Genomic DNA, 19,708 nt, shown 5'->3' with positions numbered 1-19,708 from the left:
ACCAGCGTTGTATGGGACCCATCAACCATCAAGTGCCCAATCATGACAACAGCAATCACAACTGAATCTCAAATCGGTTCTGTGTGCTGAGCCGAGCTTTACTGAACATTGAATAAACAGGTGAACAGCTCTTTGTGCAGCTCCATGGTTCAGCAGACTGAGTCCCACAGCAGGTCTTTACTTGCTCTGGCTCAATAACTGCAGGTCACTTTTACGGTTTCAGAAAGAAAGCTGCAATCAGTATAATTACAGCCCATGTAAACAGCCCATTCCCAACAGGCAGGTTCAGAACAGATACTGCACTAGTGCTGCTAATTAGTGATTCTAGTGAATGAAAGTAACCCAGAACATATATTCCTGAAGTTGTGTCAAACAAATCTGAGCTTTGTTACTTGTCCAACATCAACATCTTTATCTTGGACAATAAAATCACAGTTACATTACAGGTAAATTACACAACAAATTAGCAGTTTTCACTACTTCCACTTTGTATTCCAGTGACACTGGAGTTCTGATCCACCGCTTGGTTATAAGATTAAATGATTAATTCAAAATGCAAACAAAATTCGTTATCGTATTGAACCTATTTAAATTGAAACATACTTCACAGTGTAGCATGTCAACTAATGGGTAATTATTTAATATTTGGGGAAAGGTGCTTATTGGAAGTCATTATGTTGCTACAAATGAGGTACGTGTGTTCCTCACAAAAAACTAATGTCTACCAGCAAAATGTTCTCGTCTATTAGTCAATTTGTTTTTTGACAACGTGGACTGGAGAAAAGTGCTCAGATCATTACATCTGGAATAACTAAACAGCTTAAAAACAGCATGAACATGAGAACTGGTGGAGAGAGTGTAAATTGTAATTCATCCTCTCTCTCTCTATTGCTGTTAAATAAAGATGAATCATCCGGGGACCACAACTTACAAAATTCTGATGATAATAGTAAATCCACAAATATATATTTCTCTGGAGAAACACTAATCTCAATGGTAGGTGTTTGTAGAAGCATTAACAATAGTGGAAATAAATTGTATACAGCTTTCCTATGTCTGAATACAGAAAGACCAGAAATGAGAAACTCCAGCTTCATCAGCAGAAAAACAAAAGGGAAAAGAAAAAAGATTTATTGCCCAGAATCAGGGAAGCATACTAATAAAGCCAAACTTCCATCTCTGAACGAGAAGTAGCGACAACATCAGCACTGCCGTTCGGAGATGTCAGAGAGTGCATCATGAGGTGGGACAAAGACTGAGTGATGCTGATCCGCTTTTAGTTCTTTGTCTTTCTGCTATAGCATATGTTGGACATTTTGTTGGGCCAGTGCCAGCAATGAGAGAAAAACTCCAAGGGGCTACAACTGCTTAACATCAGAAACCATTTACAGCAACTGGTTTTTACCACAACTTGACAATTTGAAATGTGTTGTTAGTCAGTTGAACTACAGTATGTGATGATAATGTCAGGTCAGGTCATGGGCACAGGGAGACTGATCGAACTTCTCCTCATATCATGTAGCTCTACTGTGTGTGTGTATACTATAAAGGTTGCGCAACCTTTCAAGTTTTTGTCTCTTAAATCTTAAAATGCATTCAAGTAGAAGACTGAAATATCACATTGAAAATTGCTTTTAGATGCTTTTATAACATGATTTGAATTTACTGTACTTTAAGAATTGCTTGAACAAAGTGAATAAAGGCATAAACTCATCTGGGGCAGACCTGTATACCATTGACTTCTATAGGGTCCTCTTCACAATTGTGGAACTCATACCAGATGCTTAACTTGTGTGAAATCTTGCTAACATTGTTGTAGTTGTCATATGACCACGGGTCACTGTTGCTGGTAACGTTAGATGAGAAATGTGATGTACAAAACTATCTGTATCCAAGATTAAATAGGTTCTTGTTTTGAAAATAAACGATAGTTAAAGTTGATGTGTTGTTGAGGCACTGAGCATCACCTCATTAAAAACACCCTTCCAGTCAAACACAGGGGGTGGGCAGCATAATATTGTGGGGATATTTTTCTGAGACAGGAAATGGGAGATTATTCAGGATAGAAGAAAAGATTAATGCAGAGCAACATAGTGCTCAGGGGTTAGGTTAGAGGGATGTCATACAATATGTAATGACCCAAAGTGAGGGGAATGGCTTCCAGAGAACCCTGGACTGAACCCAACAGAGCATCTCTGGAAAGACGTGAAAATGACTGTGCGATGCTCCGAATCTAACCTGGCCCAGCTTGGAGCAAAAGTGTGCCAAGATTGTAGGATCATTTCCAAAAAGGCATGTCATTGTCATTGCTGCCAAAGGTGCTTTAAACTAAACCAATGACCTGAATATTTATGACAATCATATACTTCAGGGGAGTTTTTTTGGTAAGAAAATAACAAAAAAAAATCCTGAAACTTGATTTTGTTGTCAAACATACAAGGGAAAAAAACATTCTACTTTAAGATTAGATTGAAACAAACCAAACAGTGGAAAACCTGCTCAACTCAACTTTATGTATGTAACACTTTACACACATATTCCTAGTGTTTATGTCCCTGGTTTGTCTATGTGTGCACATGGGTGTGTCGGTCTACCTCGACGTATGTGCCTCACCAACCATCCAGCTCATCTACTCCCCCTCAACCCAGAAATATGAAAACCCATTCCGTCTCTCCCCTCATGGGGCTCAGTGTATCCATGCAGCACAAACGTTATGGCCGAACCGCCTGAGAAATCAGGTTCTAAATATTTTCCTCGAGTTTGAGTTTTGCCTGACAAACCTTTGTTCCCCTTCTGTCTCGGATTGATGCGCCCCCTTTCTGTGGTCTGCCTCCCGAATCAGAAGATGCCTGTCTCAGCTGTCACACGCCATTACCTACCCTGGTTCTGCTCTCGCCGCCCCTGCCTGCCCCGCTCTGCCATTTTAGGATTCATTTAAATTCACAATAATCTAACCTACTTCAACTTTCTCCGTTTCTGTGTCTGAGTTCAGCATTGGCATCTGGGGTGGTCTGGAAAAAATGGTGGTTACAGTGTGTGATGTACTGATGTCATGTGTTGTAATATTAAAGATAATAACACAATTTGTTTCTTTATATGATGCAACAGCACTAAATTAGGTGCAAGACAAAGGCAACGGGTGGAGTGCAATAAATTATTAGTTACCATCTTCTGTGCTCAATGTTTTAAATGTATCATCTACTAATTCCAGAAATCTCTGTCTGTCTGACTCTGGCTCGCATATCTCCACAACAGCTCATCTTATCGGCTGCACACTTCATACTTCATGAGTATGTTACGGGCCCGAGAAAATGCAGTGTTGAGTTTGGTGTGATTTGTACACTTGATACGTTCAATATTAATAAACCTTAAGATCAGATAAAATAAAATCTGTTGCAGCGGTGACTGGGACTGGAACAGCTCGTTCAAGACAAGGCAACAACTGATTTTCCAGTTCGTAGTTCAGCGCACTGAGTTGAGATTCATTGAACTTTGAATAAACAGGTGAACAGCTCTTTGTGCAGCAGTGGTAGTGCAGATTCAGGGTTCTGTGGACTAAGCCCTGCATGCGGTCTTTATTTGCCATGGCTCAATTAATGCAGGTCACTTTTGCAATTTCAGAAAAAAGCGGCGACCAGCATTACAGGTTTAGAATATGCATTACAGTAGCTGTCATACAAGACTTAAATCTGGATTATGCAGGCAAAAAACATGTTCTTTTGAGGTCGTATGTTTCTAGACTGTTCTGTAGAGAACACCTCTGGAATTTGACTGCAATTTTGGTCACTTGAGGCCTTATCAGCTTTAATACATTTCAGTGTGGGTGATGCCATCCTGCTCTACAGTATGGAACATCTATATCCCTCTGCTCCTCTCAGCAAAGGAGGCTGAAGAAGCTCCTGCACCACACAAACAAACCAGCTGTTAGCATGAAATAACCTTTTCGCTAAAGGACCAATGTAATTCTGCAGAGTTCCATTTTAAGATACTGGTACACAACTCCCAGGGGAGCTTACAGAACAAACCTCACTTCATATCAAACTGAGCTAACAGCTCAAATCCCTTGCAGCGTGCTCTGAATACTGAGATTTTATGTCCGACCCAGAGAAACTTGTTAATCTCGGCTGGGACAGCCTGGCTATACAAGGTGTCGCTGTGTATCAGGGCCCTTAGAGTAAAGTTTAAGGGGAAGAAATGCATATGCAGCAAATGTAGAGTGGCAGCGGCACCCGGGCTCTCTCGCTCCTGATTCAAGCCCTCTGTTTTACAAAAGCAAACTCAATCTCCCTCAGAATGTCATTATAGGAAAACCCATACGGTGAACTGGCGGAGGAGCCGGATCTGAATCTTATTACTGTCCAAGAGTGGCATGCTCCGTCTGCAGGACAGCTTTAGAAAGTGAGAGTATGAACTGTGTGTGTGTGTGTGTGTGTGTGTGTGTGTGTGTGTGTGTGTGTGTGTGTGTGTGTGTGTGTGTGTGTGTGTGCATGAACCACTGGTCTGTGGCAGGCTTGACAAGAGAGCAGCAGGGCAGCGCTGGCAGGTGAGGCCAATGTGATGTTCTGTGACTGGTCTCGGTGAATGTGTTATTGCCAGACAGCCAGGCCATCTGAAAATAAAAGAGGCCATCTCTCCTTCACTTAACCCTCTCCCTCCTTCAGTCACCCACCCATCGCACCTATTGTTTTTCTTCATCTGTTTGTCCTCTCCTCTTTTTCCAAATCCATCTCTACGTCCATCCAACTCTCCCCCTCTTTGTCCAAATCCCCTCTCCTCTAACTCCCTCTCTCTCTGCTTGTTTCATCCACCTCTCTCTCCAAATCCTCTCTATCCCTCCCCCGTTCTATATACAACTTCATTCTGTGTGTCCCTCAAGTCCCCTCTCTTCCTCACTATTTACTTGCTGGCCGCGAGCTGAATGTGCTGCAATCAGGGTGTGTCTCTGTAAGCACATGTGGTTTCACACACAAGCCGTGACGAAGAACAGAGGAGCTAAAGCAATCACACTGTCAAAGACACGCTGCATTGTGTCACATTAGAGATGAGAGGGTCATCTTTCACTTACAGCTCACTGTATAACGCCACCGGAAAGAAAGGTGGAGATGTGAGGGTCTTTGGCTGTTCTGGTGCATAGCCGTGTGTGAGTCGGTGATAGTTTGCGGTCAAACTGCACAGTGGATGTCTGCACATAAGCGAGAGTGTGTGCGAGGGATGCTGTTATCATCTGTATGTGTGTGAGGGAGTGAGTGAGAGAGAGAGAGAGAGCGAAAGTAAGGGAGAGAGGGGGAGGATAAAAGCCTGTGTGCATGTCCACAGCTCCGTGCATGTTTGTGTAATGTTCCTGCATGTCCGTATAAAGGGTGAGGCAAATGAGTGTGAGCGAGTGAGTGAGTGTGTGTGTGTGTGTGTGTGTGTGTGTGTGTGTGTGTGTGTGTGTGTGTGTGTGTGTGTGTGTGTGTGTGTGTGTGTGTGTGTGTGTGTGTGTGTGTGTGTGTGCACGGTGTCTAACAGGATTACACTCTTCTGGGATTCTTCTAGAAGATTATGTTCTGTATGTCAGGATTTCAATCTGCCAGAGTAAAATACAGCGGCACCCTCGCTGGCCTGGGAGCGGCACATTTCTGACAATCAGAGATGAGTGTCTGGTTGCAAGACGCCAGTTTCTTCACTTCCCCATTTTTTGGGGCTGTTTAATCTCAGCCATTCGTTGAAGTGGTAACTTTTATTGTATGTTTAGGGTGCGGGTGGGGTGACAATGTTTTGGATTGTTCTTTCTAATCAATTCCCTCTTCATTTTGGGAATTTAAAAGGGTGAGCAGTTGCGAGGGTGGCACAAAACCACCATGTATACATTAAATGTTTGTGTTAACACATATGTGTTCATTCTAAATTTACAATTATATTAGCTATATTTATCTTACTTTGTCACATATACATTTAAGTGAATGGACCCCTATTGGACCCCACTCTGTGTGATTTTAAATCAAATATAATTCTAGATTTTTTAATTGTAGCTTACCACCCTTATAAGAAGGCAAAGTTTATCACCAATCAGACAACAAAAAAAGTCCCCGCTTCATGGCCACAGACCACATGTAGCCTCACAGTCGGTAGTTTACATGGGACGCATGGCATGGGTATAACAGTTGAATGAGAAAAGTCTGTACTGCAGGAAAATGTATCCTTCTGGTCATCGTCAAATGACAAATTTTACTTTCATTTATTATGTCACATTCTCCCTCTCTCTAGTCTGTGCACCACCTTGGTTTTGGCTTCAGTACAGTTTTGTATATTTACATAGCAAATAATTATAAAGAAGCATTTATGGATTGCATAAAAAACTATGAATTATTGCTCCTTATTTAAATAAAACATGTATAGTTGTCTTTTAAAACATGTTTGATTGTAATAGTTATAGCCAACATTAAATCAATCTGCTACAGTCTATACAAAGAGAGGTGGAATTCCACAGCGTACTCCAAGGTGTCCAATGCACTAAATCCATGAACGTCTGTGGCAGGGTGAGTGCTGGACACACGACAGGGTCTATTTATTGTACCACGAGGAGCACTATTTCTTCAGATGCCAATGGTCGTGCTTAACACCACAGGCCGATTATTGATATTTGTGTGTCTGAATACACTGCTGGTTAAAAGCTGTGAAAGCGCCAAGGGATTGAAGAAAGAACACAAACAATGTCTGCCTTTTCAGAGTCATTTTGATCTTCAACTAAAACAAGTTACAGAGGAAACATGTTCACACAGTCCGGCCTTTTCTTTCTTTTTTTGAAGAAAAGGGGGCGGGGGGGTGCCATGCTCTTGCTTCTCTGGCAGCATTTTAATCAAATCAGTCTATTTTGTTTTTGTTGAGCAACAGTGGTATTTGTCTGTCTCTGTCTCTCATACATCACAAATCTCATACTTTTCATGTCCTTCCTCGTGATCTCACCTTAAAGGGGACATAGCATGCAAATTCCACTTTGTTAGTGCTTCTACAGGTTAATGTGGGTATCTGGCATGTCTACCAACCCAAAAACTCTGGGGAAAAAACACTCGCGCGTTTTGTTATAGTTCCTCTAAGTCAGAAACGTCATGCTTGAGCGACTCGATTGCGCTTCCTGGGTATTGTTTCGTAACAAGGAACTGGAAGTCTCCCTACATGGTCTTGGCCCCCCCCGTCCCCCCACACTCGTTACTTCCGGGTTTACACCGGAGGCAGCGAGGCAGCGCAGCGCCGTTCCCAAGCACGCAGCCGGGCTGTTCACACGGGACGAGCATTTCTCCGCTGGTCAGCCCGCGATTCACTCACATGTGGCATTTGTCTGGATCGTTGGGACTGGGAGGCTGCAGCAGCTGCTCGGGAGCGACCGCTCGCTCTCCCGTGCGTGAGCTGGAATTTGTGTCAGCGCCACACAGCCAACAGTGTGGAGGACTTCCGCAGTGTTCAGCACTACTGTAACCCCGAACCCCGACATTCAACGGGTACAACAACAAGCGGAGAAAGCAGAATCGCGGGCTGACCTTATATATACAGTCTATGGGGCTGACCAGCGCGGAGAAATGCTCGTCCCGTGTGAACAGCCAGGCGGCTGCGCTGAAGCAGCGCTGCGCTGCCTATGGCGGCCTTCCACACTGCCAGCTGTGTGGAAGACTTCCGCAGTGTTCAGCTCTACTGTACGCTGGGGTACAGTAGTTCCGCCGGGTTACAGTAGTTCCGCCGGGTTACAGTAGTTACGCCGGGTTACAGTAGTTACGCCGGGGTACACCGGACGCGGAAGCGCCGCTGCGAGGCAGCGCAGCGCCGTTCTCCAGCGCGCAGCCGCCTGGCTGTTCACACGGGACGAGCATTTCTCCGCGCTGGTCAGCCCCATAGACTGTATATATAAGGTCAGCCCGCGATTCTGCTTTCTCCGCTTGTTGTTGTACCCGTTGAATGTCGGGGTTCGGGGGTAAATGATGGTCTTCATAGCCCCCCACCTCTCTTTCTCTCTCTGTCTGTCTGCTTGTGTGCTTGTAGTGGATGGGCAGAGGGGGACATTTAATTATGTGATTGGGAAAATTAAAACTCCAGGACAACAGAAGGGGAATACAAAGTATGGGATGCATATTTGATAATTTATATCATATAAAATATGTAATTTATATCGTTTAAAATCATGGGGGGAGAGGGGGGAGGGGGGAGCTGGCTCATTAGCATTTAAAGGAACAGGCACTCAAAACAGGTCACTCTGTGGAGGGCTGTTTTATATGATCCTTGTGGTATTTTGACCAAAGTATGTTACAGACATTTCATTAAGACCCCAAGGAACCATATCAACTTGTGGTAAAATGGGCATGCTATGTCCCCTTTAAAACCACCAAGTCTTCCTACACATATATTTTATGCATTAAGATGAGTGGAGCACATGTGACATTACCAAATGACATTCTCTGTGACATTATCATTTTTATAATGACCTTTACCTCATCATTATCCTCATAAGTAATAGAACACCTTTACATCTGGCATCAGTGTGCAGTCCGTGTGATTTGACTGTGGGATGAAAATGGAAACATACACCCAACACAGAGTGAACTGAATCCAGCAAAGAGGAGGATCCAGTCAATAAGTACATTTGGACGGTGACACACACATTTGGCATCGGCAGCAAGGTGTAAATGGATTGTTGCTGCACACCAGATGTAGAGAGCACACAGTGTACTGTAAACAGAGTTGAATCAAGCTGGAAGCCTCTATCAAATCAGCCAGATGGCAAGTGGCTTAAAAGGCATCACTTCTGTCAAAGGAGAAAACTAAACAACCACCTGCATTTTTCCCAGAGAAGGAACATTCTCCCTACGACGTGAACCAGAGACTCATTGTGAGAATACAGTCCCTCGAGATGATATTACTATGGGCATGAGATGAGATTTAACTGAAAACTTTGAAAAGAGCCTCACTTCGAGTTGACAGGTCACACTGACAAACCAACCATTGTCTATATACCGTCGATCATGTGAGGGTCTCGGGGAACTGGAGCCAATCATATCTGACATTGAGCGGCTGCGGGGTACAGCCTGACAGGTCGCCGGTCCATCACAAGGCTGACACATAGAGACAACCAGCCACACTCACAGTCACACCTATGGGCGATTTAACTGGACCTGCAGGTTTTTGCTAACCACTGCGTTACCGTGCCTCCCGGCGCCCGCAAAGACAAACACAGTGTCAGCAGACGCACCACATGTAAAAAAGCTCCTACGTACCCGATACTTGGAGAGATCGATCCTCAGTGAGTTATGCAGCTGATCCAGTAGTTTGACAAATTTCTCCCTCTGTCAGGAAAACAATGACATAATTCAGTTCAACGTCACAACATCTAAAGCTTTTTAACACTGCGTGGACTCAAGCATTACTTAGCCTGCAGTGATTCATTTTTACTTCCTGGAACAAAATTTAGTGATGCAGCCATACTGCCAGCTCGGCTTTCTGCCTGGAAATATTATTTGATGCCTAATAACATTAGCATATTAAAAGTTCAATTATAAAGGGTTGGCAACCTCTGATACTTAAACAGGATATAAGAGAGCAACAGATGTTTTAACTGAAGACCATAGATAACCCATATTTTTCTTTAGCATTGTATTACTGCAAATCACCGTTTCAGTGTTTTCACAAGTCAGAGTACAGGACAAGAACAAGCACACTTACTCCAAAGTTAGAGGCGGCGAATCTGTCAGAAGCAGAGGCTGTGGTTGTGGTGGTGGTGGTGGTGTGGGCGAAGTAGGCATTGATATTAGCGAGCAGGTTGCTCATGACTGCTGGCACACCAGGACACATGTACTTGCCGGACAGACATGAGAAATGCCTGCGGAGGAAACAAGAACAGCTATTACTACATCTGGCACAAGAGGCAGTGCTGCAGCCATTTTGGAGCAACATCATCTTTTCACCAAGGTTCAATAGACAAAAACATTAAGAAAACAGAGATAATGTGAGAGTCAGCATCAAGCGCAAAATTGAAATAGACAAAGAAAATGTCTACTTTAAAATTCAAAACAGAAACACTGCAGTATTTCTCTCTTTTTAATTTTCACCTTTCATCTTCTGAGGAGACAGCACATTTTTAATGTTCCCAACAATTACTCCTGGTGCATAAGAAGTTTACTGACCTGTTCATGTAGTAAAAAGTGTCTTCAATGACTATCTATAGCAAATTATGTCATAAATTACAGCTATATAACCTATGCTATTAATGAAAGAAAGCTGCAAAGAAATAGATGAAGTAAGTGAGTTCAATTCCAGGGTTCGTCCCCATCCAAAGAGTGGATATATATTAATTTTACAGTGTGCCATTAAACCTAGTTGCTTGTTTCATTCTTTAAGAAATACCACTGAGACAAACTCCAAGTTCAAGTCTTTACCACTGAGGTGAATCCACAAACTGTGGTTCAATATTCTGCAGTGTGCTAAAATTACTCAAGTCATCTTCCCCAGAGGAGGAACTGAAACATTGTTCTTTTACTAATGCAAACATGACATCTTTTGTCCTTTTCTCCCGTCTTCAGCACTTTTCTAACATCATGGACTTGAAGCAATACACACAATGGGAGAGAAAGAAACACATGCATCGCCGCTTCAGATTTTTTTGATTTGCCATTCGCTCTCTTTCAATTTTCAGTCCAATGTGCTTTATTGGCGTGAGCGAAGAAGAAAGGACAATATCAGAGAAAAAGAAAAAATATAAATTCGAAAATGAGAAAATAAAGTCAAATGAAGAAGACAATGTCAGGGAAGAGTAAACTCTCTCTCTCTCCCTACCCACACACACACACACACACACACACACACACACACACACACACACACACACACACACACACACACACACACACACACACACACACACACACACACACACACACACACACACACACACACACACACACGGGTGATAGAGCACTACAGCAGTAATTAAGTGCTGCAGCCTGAGAGGCCTGTTTCAAACAGCGATCTCTAGCTGAGTGAAGAGCATATGGTTATCTTAACACTTCATACTGCTGCTTCACAAGCCATATGGAATACCTCCAACATTATAATTCATATATACATAGCGAACAGCGACTGGCTGCCAGCTGCCTTCTCATTCATACAGCATGTCGACAGTATGTCATATATAAAACTATATATGCACAATAATGTGTGTGTTTAAAGTATTCTGTGAAAACACACTGTTTGGATCAATGTGTTCTATGTATTTACTGGCAAATGAATTGTTTACAGTGTTTACAGTTGCATCATTCTCAGGCACCGCTTTACATCGCTTGTGAGTGAGTGAGTGAGTGACTTACACTATTAGTCGGCCAAATGTGTTGCATGACTGACTAACGTTCTAGCATTGGTTGGCTGTCTTGAGTGTTGATAGTTCCCCTATTGGCTGTCGCTCTATCATAATTAATTGGCATGAACATTTTCAATTATCAGACCCCTTCAAGCATCTTTTTTTCCAAGAAGCACCTTGCAGCAAATCTAGCAACCTTCTGGATAAACCTTTGCTACTTGTAGAAAGAAGCTGCCAGTGCTTCCATGCGAGTGAGAGGCTCACTTCTCTCTGTGTCGACACCGTGAGAGGCAGAGCAGCAGTTTGTTACCCAGACAGAGGCAGTGCACTGTGTGAAACTGCTGCTCCAACCCATCCACTGCACACCTCAACTTTTCTAAACATTACCTGGAGGAGCTGTCGGTGTGAATGCAAATGTCAGAATCTGTCAACTCAGACGTTAAACAGTCTTTGTCCTGCCAGCTCCCGAGAACAAAGTCTGGGTAATGTTTGACTGAGCCGATGTGCAAACAGGTCAAGGATTTAAACTGGCTGATACCAGTCAGAAAACGAACACAATGCTATAACATCATGAATATGTTAATTGCTGTTTTCAACTATGTAATCAATTCCACATATTGATACACATTCATGTACCAGATTTATTTATACTAGAGTCTTGTTACAGTAAAGATGCCTCGGAGTTTAAAACAAGACAAAGTGTAGGCTGATAGATTTCTCGAAAATTTACTGAGATGTCTTTTGCCTTTAGCCTTCACTTCAAAAAATAACAAGGAGAACATTTATATTGTTCACAACTGCAATTTCAGATGCTGTCAACAGAAATTAAAGGTGGATTTATGAAATCAAAATGTTGTTCCATTAATATTTGTGTGTATCACAAGTGCAGGTGACCATGTGTACCAAAGATGTGAAAAGAAGAACATCTGGCTCAGTGTCTTATTGCTTCATGAAGTGGTTGAAAATGCATCAAGTTATGCGGAGTAATGATTACAGATTTGCTCTCCTCCCAAGTCCAAATACACACACACACACACACACAGGAGCACGCACAAACACACAAATATGCTCTCATCGGGAGGCCTATTTAATTACTTTGCTTTCAGCCTCCAAATTACCCAGGAGCACTTGGGGTTAGGCGAGCAAAGGCAGTGATGTGAAGAGAGTGGTGTTGGCATCCGCTACATTCCCACAGCGCTTTTAGAGCTGGATCTCCTGAGCCAATTTTCAAGAGGGAGATGTTTCTCCTCCTCTCGTCACCCTGCCTTGGTTTTTACCAGCGGATGCATATCACAACAGACACACACACTCCCATATTATTTAATGGCTTCAGATTGCTGTGAGAAATGAGAAAAAGATGATGAGACGCGGGGAAACGGGGTAGTGGGAGGTGAGGGTGATGATAGAGTGAGTGAGATGAAGATAAAGGAAGATGAGGGAGGGGTATGGGTCGTGGTGATGCGGAAACACAGGAGGGTGAGTGTCGCAGCTGCAGTGATTTATGCAGCCTTCATGTCAGGAGTGACCGGGAGTTAAGGTTCTATGATGAAGCAAACAGAGAGGTAAGGCCTTTCATAAACTCCTGGCGAGGCATAATAAGCGAAGATGTGAGAAACGCCAAGTTTAAATAAAGGCTGGAGCCTGAAGCATTAACTCCACCTGAGAAAGCTGGTAAGAAGACTGCTTACTGTTTCACTTATCTGCACTTAAACGACCATGCAACACCTCACATGTTGCAATACCCTGTCACGCTGAAACAACTTTCAGCTCCGTACCACTTTGCGGCTTTAATATGTCAACAACACTTATGCTATAGCGTTGCTGTGGTAGCAGCTGCACTTCTTATGTATGTGGACACAATGGCTAATGGTGTTGGATGTTTAAGAATCCTTGAAACAGCTTTGCAGCTTTACAGCAGCTCAACAGATTCCCAGTGACAAGTCCCACCTCCAGGGCCAGTATAGAGAGCAGATGAAAGAGCTGCTGTAGGATCTATGAGACCAAATCGAGATCAGTGGAACCAGAAAGATGGGAGAGAAGTATACAAATAAAAAAAAAGAGTAAACTTAGTAACCTGATGCAACAACATGCTTTAGGAACCATCGGTTTGGTTTTGCTCCACAACATAAAACAAATCATTTTATGCGTTAAAGTAATAATTGAATCATTATTTCCTGTGTTCCATCAGGGTTGCTTCATCTCAGGATTACACGTGGTCAGATTTACAAACATTAAAGCACCAATATGTTGGCAATTTTCATTAAATTTGCCAACACAGTCTGTGAGCAATTAGTGTCTGATTTAGCGAAGCAGCAGGTAATTACACAGGCAGCTACTGGGACTGTCCAACAAGTGCATCCTGCAGAGGAGAGAGAGCTGGAAAGGTGCATGTTGGGATGTGATATGAGAGTTTCAGCTCAGACTGATGTAGTGATGCTGAGAGAGATACTGATTAGCTCATCATTCGAAATGCAAGAGAAGTCAAAAGCAAACAAGGAACAAGAGATAAGGGGATGTAACACAAAGCTGCTGTGTATCTTTGTGTATTTGTATCTTTGACAGCTAATGAAGAGAGGAAACAGAGCAGTAGGTTTTGCATTTGCACATATGGCACATTTAAAAAAAAAAAGTAGTAGAGTACCCCTCTGTGGTTTTTATACATTTCATTGCATCTATGTTTTAAATATTCACTTTATCTCTCTCTTCATATTTGAGTAAGTGTTTTTATCCCACTTTATTAAATTATATTTCTTGTATTAACTGTATTCTTCATTGTTTTTATAACTTTAAAAATTATTTTTATGGAATTTAATTGTTGAAATGTTTATTGGTTTAGTCTATTCTTGGCTCATTAGTTAATTGTGGAGCACGTTGAAGTGCACTAACCTGTAACAAAGCTGCTAAATAAAAGGTTTGATTGATTGATTAACGGATGTGTGATATCACTTAGCTGTCAAATGATTCAAGACTTCATTTTACAAAAACAATTTTTTTACGTTATTTAAGTGTTTGGTCTTGTGTATAATCATCAACTCACTGGTTATATTGAAACCACAGGCTGCAAAGTGCAGCCTCAACGTAACTAAAGTCAGTAAACCTGTGATAGCTGCAATAGAGCAACACCTGTGATTTCAAATTAAGACTAATTTCATTAACAACATCATAAAAGTTCCTGTGAACCAGCTTTCTCCGTTTTGGCCCTTCTCCATTGTGTTTGATGCAGAAAGGCTCCATATGGTAGGAAAGTGCCTTAGGGCTGCTGCACACATAAAAACGTGGAAGATCACACACAAAATTAAAGATTGAATTGATTTTATAATCGTCAGAATGCCCACATCTGACGACTTTTACTTTTACAGTTTTTAATGGTGGTTCGCAAACGACTTTTCGGTACATTACCGCCACCTTCTGACCTGGAGTGTGGAGCACTCATATGATTGAACCTGACTTCAAAAGAAACGCATGGAGAAGGACTGGTATCGTGTGTTCTGTTTTGACAAAAAAAGAAAAACTATGGATGAAGTCATGGCTGAGAAGGCTTATACACTATACGCTGTTGTGGGTTTCTGTCGGTGCAGATTATCGTAAATATCAAACGTGTTTTGAGAGAACGTAGCATTAAGATTACTTTGTAAACCCCCCACACTTCAGGATTATTTGTATAGATAATCGTCACCAAGTGACCTCCAGTAGAGAACGCCCCCGTGATTGTCGGAAGAGGAAAATCAGGTCTAAAGTCTGCTTGATTATCCTCTAGTGTGCAGCAGCCCTTAGCAAGCCACAAACCAGATTGTGAGACTTTATGTAGATGGAATACGAAACAAGAGCATCAGCAGGCTACTGAGCATGAGTCGACACATTCAACTTTGGCAACAGGCATGAAAGAAGGTCTGATGAATACTGGCAAGAGCTTCTGTGGTCAGATGAGGAGTGGGAGTGGACACAGTCAGGTGGGAGTGTGCTGATGTGGGGCAGACAACATTTATAGATGAATGAATGTACCAAATACTCAATGACCAGATGACTCCAAGGCTCAAGAACCTTGACAGCAGGAGCAATATTCGGACATGACAATGATCCCAATCACAGCTAAAACCCACTTGTGGACCTGAAAGTAGTAACAATCCAATAGAAACACCTCTGGACGATGTTTAAAGGTCCAGTGTATAAGATTTAGGTGAAAGGGATCTATTGGCAGAAATTGAATATAAAATAATCGAAGTGATCTTTTCACTAGTGTGTTTCATCTAAATTGTTCTCTTTACCCTAGAATGAGCCCTTAACATTGAAATACTTTATGATTAAATTGAAGCTGCTCCTCTCTATGGAGGTCGCCATGTTTTTACAGTAGCCCAAACTGGACAAACTAAACAACTTTTGAGTTTTTAAGACAACTGAAGGCTGCCACAGTTTCTCCTTCATGTTTGGAAGGGGAGGGTGAGGTGAGGGGTGTTCAGCTTCACCACTAGATGTCACAAAATTCTACACACTGAACCTTTAATTCGGAGGCGGAGGAACAAAACCTCTCCAGCAAAGGGCCGCTGAACTGAATCATTTGTGAAAAGTAACAGAACATCTTTCCACAGATTTGTGCAAGAGTAGTATCATCCATACTCAGTCAGATTGAACCTCTTAAAATACAGAATATTAAAAATCAGAAAGAATGGAGGCTCATGAATGAAGTGCATTGTGCCTTTTTTGATGCAGCTGCTTCACTTCATTTCATTATATTAGTCACTAGTAAGTTTATTAGTGAAGTTTATTAGTTTCTATGACAAAAAACGTTTGTTTATTTCAGATTAACTGGTTTATTCATCTTGGGCTCTGGCTACAGAGAAAACCAATGGCAAAACCCTAAATCTCAAAAAGCTCTCCTGGCCATTGTGTATGCAATTTAAGTTTGTCCCCAACTTCAGCCAGTTTCCTGTAGAAGAGGGCAATGGTTATTACAGCTAGAATTCTGATGTCATTGGTAAATGAGTGCATGATATAAGGCCAATTGTGCTGTTTAAATCTGTGCCTCTATGTGGGGTAGCTGACATTCTTACCCTGAAGGTGGTAAACCAATAAATATATTATGTAGGAGTTATTATCAAAGCAATAATTCATGACATGCACCAGAAAAAGTGGTGACTTCTGGGTAAATTGGCATAAAATGTCTCAAAGGGATGCATCAGACTTAGTCAATTTAAGGACAATGTCTGCTGTATACAAGGCAAAGCTACAGTGACCACTGTATTGGAAGACAGATGTATCTGAAGCCGTTTTCAGACCTGACCTGTGGTTCAACTCCGTAGCCAATTCACTGGATTCTACCTGCAGTTTGCCTTTCATACATGCACAACACAGCGGGGGGGATCTGTGCACAGATCACATTCACAACATTTTTGTCGGTTTCTTCTATATGTGTCACTGCTTTTTCAGTGGGAGACATTTGTTTTCTTTGGTTTTTTCATTTTTGCATCTGTCACGCTTTAGTAGCGCCATCAACCCCCCTCACCCACTCGTTCGCAGGGATCCCCCGCTGTGTTCACACATCGAATCGCATTCTCCTGACTTTCTACAGACTTTATACTAGGAGGCCAGGCAGAGAAAGTCAGCAGAAACTGCAGAGCCTCTCACTCGGCCATGTGCGTTCACACATGCCCCTCCTCTGGGGAAAATACTAGAGTATCTGCAAAGTTCAGTTCATGTCTACAACAGCTTAGGAGTTAATAGTGATTTCTGCAGGGGTAACCAACACATCAACACTGCATAGTGTAACACTGCCTGACCTTGATCAATATTTAATTGATTTTTGAGTGACAGTTGGCGTGTCTCTGCATGTGCCTACTTTACGTGTGTTTGTGTGTGTGTGTGTGTGTGTGTGTGCGTGCGTGCGGTGCGTGCGTGCGTGCGTGCGTGCGTGCGTGCGTGTGTGTGTGTGAGTAAGAGTGTGTATGGGACAAAGGTGGACAGAGACATTCATTGTTGGACGGGGTCACAGAGGATCACAGAGACAAAGAGAGAGAGGAGGAAGTGAGACTGTTTATGTATGTCCATGATCAATGTGACCAAGGCAGGTTAGGAGTTTTTTCCAAGGGACCAGCAAATAATCAATCAAACTTGGGAGCTCAATAGTTCTCCCAGCTCTGATTCTGCTGAGGAGACATCTTTACTACTTCTCTGGTCTTCTGGTCTCTTCCTCTCCACCTCTCCTCTCTGTCTCTCCTCCACTCCGCCGAATGAGACAGTGACAGATTGGTGAGGTAAAAGGCCATAGATCAGGGTGGTACTAACGTCATAGCCTGATAGATGGACTCCACTCCGTATCTCATGGCGAACTCATCCACTATCTCCTGAGACACGTCGTCAAAGTAGACCTTCCACGCCTCGTCCCCTTTCACCTGCGGGATCTTCACTACCCCGTTGTTCTTCATCTCGGTCAGGTAGTGGAACAGGTTCTGTGCGTGGCACAAGAGATTAGGAGCAAAGGGTTACGCTGATGGAGAATGGTTTCATATGAAAGGACCCATTAGGACCCATATCGCAGCTGGAAACATCGTTTTTTTGCAGATCAGTAACTACAACCCTGTTAGTTTGTTATGGTTAGTTTTTTACGTTTCTTTTTGCAACTGTTACCTCATGTAAACAGGTGTACTGGCCGTGAGGAGGAACCACGTTCTCCTCCCCCTTCATCTCCACACTGATCTTGAGTCGGATGGCACCAGATACAGCAGACTTGTCTGTCCTCTTATCTGTAACACAAACAAGCTGATTTTGAACATAACTGGAAATCAGTTAAAATGTAATAAACCACTTCTTTAGAGGGCAAAAGTTGGCTCATGTCCTTAGAACCACAACATAATAGATTAGCTTAAAAAATTACATATTTATCACTTTTCAAACTCTAAAAGCTCTCTTCCAACACATACATTAACATCAGTTAATGCAGTTACTATTACAATATAAGCTTTATTTGTATAGCACTGTTCTTAAGTGATTTACAGAGGGATAAAAACAACAACTAAACAAATACAATTCAGAAGGGGAGACTAGATTTCTAGTTTTGTCTCTGAATTGCATTTCAATATGTTTTCAATGTAGCAGATGGAGGAACAAGTGAAATATGTTCTCATGGTTTTACAACAGTCAGTTAAAAGAAGAACAGTTCAAGTACATAAATAGTGACTCCACTCAGTGAGAACAATGTAAAAGTCATTTCACAATATTACTTTCCACCTCAGTAGAAAAGTGTCCTTGACAATATTCATGACATATAAAACACATCAAAAAGAAATGGCATTAATGAGACATGGGGTATGACATCATGTCCAAGACAACAGCAATGACTGACTCACTGCATGTGTGTACAACAAAACACTTGCATTAGATTATCAGTAGCTGAAATGAGTTGTATTTTTGGGGAATTGAATTTATTTTCTGTAATTATATTAAAAAGCATGTAATGCTTTGTGTGCGCTCATATAAAAATCATCTTCTCTGTTTCAAATGTGTGAAATGTTCCTCTACAGTCAGTTGGTCAAGAGTCAGACAAGTGAAACATAATAACGTGACAAAGCGACAGTGCTGCAAGTGCAAAAGCCGAGATTGAAGAGGAGATGAGGAGGCTTAGAGAGGAGAGCAGCTGGGGGGGTGACACCCACACCCGCAATGGCCTGTTTAGATATTCATTTTGGACATTTAAAAAGGCACAGGGCAGCAGCAGTGGGCAGGGGTCACTATTAGCACAAATTGCTTCCTTTTAGCTCGAGAGGCAAACAATGACAGCAGCCGCCAGTCACTTCAACAGAAGTGGGAGCTCCCATCATGCTGCCAACCTCGTGCTGTGTAGTGAAACCAGTGACACACGAGAGGGAAAGACTAAAGCATCAACACCAACTGCTGTAAATATCCACAACTTTCAAATTCAACAACCCAGTTTATAATGTTAAAACGATCCCAAGCTGAGAAGATTCCTCTAACAACACTGACATCATCAGAGTTCATTTCTGAGACAAACCTGCAGATTTACCACTGTTATCACAGGGTCAAAAAATGGGGATTGAAATAAGAATTAATAAACCAAACTTCATGTGTAAATTTTTTATAGTGCTCCTTAAATGAACAAAAAATTATAATAACCCTAGGCTTTTTTTTTTACTCAGGAAAGATTATTGAGTGGCTGCATGTGTTAAGACAATATTCAACATTTAAGAGGTTACTTTTGCTAGATAGAAAATGTTTCTTTAATACCAAATATAAGGTACGAAACGTGCCCTTACGTCCAAAAAGAGATACGTCCGATTTAAACTACGTAATTGTCTCTTTTGAACATTCTCCCATGAATTCTTAATGTTGGTATGGTTGTTAACCAATACAATCACTAAAGGGTAGCGCAGAATCTAG

At 42.1% G+C, this 19,708-nt stretch overlaps 1 protein-coding gene across 5 annotated transcripts in view; it reads right to left on the bottom strand.

Moving 5' to 3' along the window:
- Window positions 1–19,708, bottom strand: part of LOC118113611 (protein unc-13 homolog C) — a 113,018-nt gene that overhangs the window by 54,643 nt on the left and 38,667 nt on the right. For all 5 annotated transcript variants that reach the window (XM_035163493.2, XM_035163501.2, XM_035163519.2 and 2 more), the window contains 4 exons: window positions 17,942–18,057; window positions 17,600–17,763; window positions 9,691–9,847; window positions 9,246–9,314 (listed from right to left, as the gene is read on the bottom strand). In XM_035163493.2, the coding sequence (XP_035019384.1) occupies window positions 9,246–9,314; window positions 9,691–9,847; window positions 17,600–17,763; window positions 17,942–18,057 (506 nt within the window). The remainder of the gene's footprint in view (window positions 1–9,245; window positions 9,315–9,690; window positions 9,848–17,599; window positions 17,764–17,941; window positions 18,058–19,708) is intronic.

Source organism: Hippoglossus stenolepis, chromosome 1 (genome assembly GCF_022539355.2).
Source record: "Hippoglossus stenolepis isolate QCI-W04-F060 chromosome 1, HSTE1.2, whole genome shotgun sequence".
Taxonomy (NCBI): Eukaryota; Metazoa; Chordata; class Actinopteri; order Pleuronectiformes; family Pleuronectidae; genus Hippoglossus; species Hippoglossus stenolepis.
The sequence above is the reverse complement of the archived record's forward strand: the minus strand, read 5'-3'. Positions and strand labels throughout refer to the sequence as shown.